Below are 3,082 nucleotides of genomic sequence, written 5' to 3'. Positions count from 1 at the left end.
GGTGAGAGGCCTGCGGGGAGGGGGGAGGAAGCGTCAGGGGAGAGGCCTGCGGGGAGGGAGAGAGGAAGCATCCAGGTGAGAGGCCTGCAGGGAGGGGGGGAGGAAGCAACCAGGTGAGAGGCCTGCAGGGAGCGGGGGAGGAAGTGGCAGGGGAGCCAACAGCCCCTGCCTGTGGCCGTCCCCTCTTGCCACAGCCTCACCTCCTCTCTCAGCTGCTCGTTCTCTGCCTGCAGCCGCTGCAGCTGCTCCTGCAGGGTTTCCAGCTGCAGGCACTGGTGCCGCGACTCCCACACAGAAGTCCTAGCGGCGGGAGCAAGGAGCGTCAGGGCGCAGGGGTGGGGAACCCGGGTCCCAGCCCACCCAGGGTTTGCCCACCTGGGCTCAGTGGGGTGTTCTCATTGAGCCCCAGCAACCCTGCTGGCAGGTGCACCAGGTGTGTCGCAGTTTGCAAACAGGGAAACTGAGGCACAGAGCAGGGACGGCACGGTGAAAAGGCAGGACACTCACGGCTCAGAGGCTCCATAGAGATGATCACGCTGCCACTCCTCCTCTCCATCCTCCTCCTCCTCCTCCTCCTCATCCTCATCCTCTTCCTCTTCCTCTTCCTCCTCCTCCTCCTCTTCCACTTCCTCCTCTTCCTCCTCATCCGAGTCGGAGTAGAGCTGGAGGAGATCATCTCGCAAGCTCACCTGGTGTCTGAGGTGTAAAATCTGCCGGTGGGGGGAGAGGATCCCTGTGGGAAGGCAGGCAGGGGCAGGCACAGGTCCTGGCACGAGGGGGACGGAGGTAGGTCTGAGATGGCGCACCCCCCACCCCTCGTCCCAGCCGGTCACCTCCTCCCTGGCTGAGCCCAGCATGGCTTCCAGCTTGCTGTTCTCCTCCATCAGAACACTGTTCCGTTTCGCCAGGGACTGGCCAATGCGAGCCGCCGTATGTAGGTCCCGCTCTCTCTGCAGAAGGACCCCCGTCCACGGGGAATACTTTCCTGTTTTCTGGGATCTCCCAGACAGATGGGAGAAGCTAGAGAGTACACAGGGCTCCAAGGGAAGCTAGGCCACTAAGGGAAACCCTTCCACACCCTAGTTTTCCAGGCTACTAGAAAAGAGTCTGCCATCAACCCACTGTGGGGCCTGACTCAGTTTCGTGCTCAGGAAAGAGGAAAACTGGTTCTAAGAGCAGTTTCAGCCTGGACATCCCACATATACCTGCCTTCCATAAAAGAGACCCCCAGCCTGACCCCCAGGGAAACAGTCAAGCCGGGAACAGACAGGACTCCTACCCCTCCGGGCAGAATTCAAACAGAGGCTCAGGCTGGCCCCAGGAAGGCAGTACACACCTCCTCTAGTAGCTTTAACATCAGTTTGACATCTTCTTGGGTGATCTTGACTGGCGGGGGTCGGTCAGGGCACAGCGCTGCAAAAGCAGGTAGTGCGACAGAATCAGGAAAAGGGGGGCATATTCCACCCCACATCCCACTGTTTCCTGCCCTGTCCCCAGTTCTCCCTCAGCAACAAGAGTCGGCGACAAGGGAGGAGAAGACTGAGCTCCCTTCCTGCCCCCAATACCCTCTCCACACACACCCCAGTACAGCACTCCATTCCCTGCTCCCAGGGCCAACTAGACTCTTTTTTTGTTCTGGAGGGGCCTGGGTGAGGTGAAGGATCCCAGTCCTCCAAGCTCAGGTGGAACTGAGTTCTCGGCCGTCTGGGTCCCTGGCGCCTAGGAGAAGGGAGGCGGCTAGATACTGACTCATCACGCCTTACCCAGAGGGCAGCCTTGGCCTGGCCGACTCATGGGAGCCTTGTGGGTCATAAAACAGACACAGTCACCCACCCCGCACCTGTTGCGTGTGGAGGGAAGGAAGAGACTTTTCCAGCACTGCAGTAGGGGGGCCCGTGAGCTCTAGACCCAATCCCGAGATCTCGCGCTACCCAGGAGAGGCTACTAGGGGAAGAAACCTGAGGCCCCGCCCATCCCTAGGCGGGGGAAAAGCACCGCCTTGACGCCCGCAGCCAAAAGGTTGACCAAATCAACCCCTCCGCCCACCCACCTCCCCTGCGCGGGCGCTGCGGGCCAGCGCCGTCGCCGCGGGCCAGTGCAGGCTCGGGGCAGCGCCCTCTCGCAGCCCCCCGCCCCTCTCCTGGCTCTGCGGTAGCCTGGGGACGGGTGCCCCGAGAGTGCGCAAATCTGCGGAGCAACGGGCGCTGAGAGCCCCTGGACCTGACCCCCCCGACAACGATCAGGAGACGACAGGCAAGAGGGGACCGGAGAGGCACCGCAGACAGTGACATCGCAAGTGGATAGAGCGAGAAGATTGAACGCCAATGGGAGCGGGGCGCCCGGAGCCGACTGGGCCCGCTTCTCCACGGAAATGCCTACGTCCCACCCGCTCTGGGGTTCCGGGGATCCAGTTTACCTTCCTCCATCTCCCGGATAAAGGCTGCGTGCTCCGGGCCAGACACCCCAGGCCGACGGCCGATGTAGGCGGCCGGCGTCTTCCAGATGCCCGCCGCCTTTCCAGTCCCCAGGCCAGTGGCCCGGGGACCAAAGGGCCCCTGGAACATGAAGCGGGTCCATGGCGCATCCGAGTTGCCGCGCACGGACTGGGCATTCCCCTGGGCGGCTGAGAATGCGGATGCGCGTGGGGGTCCTGCCGCCGATCCAGCCTTGGAGGTCGCGCGAGCTCCGGCGGGGCGTCCCGAGACGGATGGGGATCTGGATCCTGCTCCCTGTCTGGCCGCGGGTGCCCGCGCAGGGGCGGGTGCCACCTGTGCAGAGGGCTCTGGAGTGGGATTGGCTGCGAGTGGGGGTGCGAGGCTGACTCCCGCCGGATCCCGGGGTCTGAACCGGTGCCTCACGTAGCCGGGCCCCGACCCCTTAGGACGCATCTTGAGTCCGCAGTCGGCTGCAGCCGCCCGGCCTTTATAACCAGCGCCCGGAGTGGGCGCCGGCGGGCCGTACCACGCGCGGGAGTGGGCGGCCGGGAGCAGCCAGTGGGGCCCGGGACTGCGGGTCGCGTGTGAGCGGAACTCTTGGTGGAGAAGCAGAGCGCAAAAATCAGAATGAGGAGAAGAGTCGAGCG

At 63.8% G+C, this 3,082-nt stretch overlaps 1 protein-coding gene across 4 annotated transcripts in view; it reads right to left on the bottom strand.

Annotated features, from left to right (window-relative positions):
- HAP1 (huntingtin associated protein 1) overlaps positions 1-2,913 on the bottom strand; it is a 9,066-nt gene extending 6,153 nt beyond the window's left edge. For all 4 annotated transcript variants that reach the window (XM_040640633.1, XM_040640634.1, XM_040640635.1 and 1 more), the window contains exons 1-5: positions 2,417-2,913; positions 1,337-1,413; positions 834-950; positions 508-710; positions 201-300 (exon numbers count right to left, since the gene is read on the bottom strand). In XM_040640633.1, coding sequence (XP_040496567.1) covers positions 201-300; positions 508-710; positions 834-950; positions 1,337-1,413; positions 2,417-2,888 — 969 coding nt within the window. In that variant the 5' untranslated portion in view covers positions 2,889-2,913. The remainder of the gene's footprint in view (positions 1-200; positions 301-507; positions 711-833; positions 951-1,336; positions 1,414-2,416) is intronic.
- Between the last annotated feature and the right edge of the window lie 169 nt (positions 2,914-3,082).

The sequence above is a fragment of the Ursus maritimus genome, unplaced genomic scaffold (assembly GCF_017311325.1).
Source record: "Ursus maritimus isolate PB19 unplaced genomic scaffold, ASM1731132v1 scaffold_24, whole genome shotgun sequence".
Taxonomy (NCBI): domain Eukaryota; kingdom Metazoa; phylum Chordata; class Mammalia; order Carnivora; family Ursidae; genus Ursus; species Ursus maritimus.
Note: the sequence above shows the minus strand (reverse complement) of the source record. Positions and strands in the feature narration are given on the sequence as shown.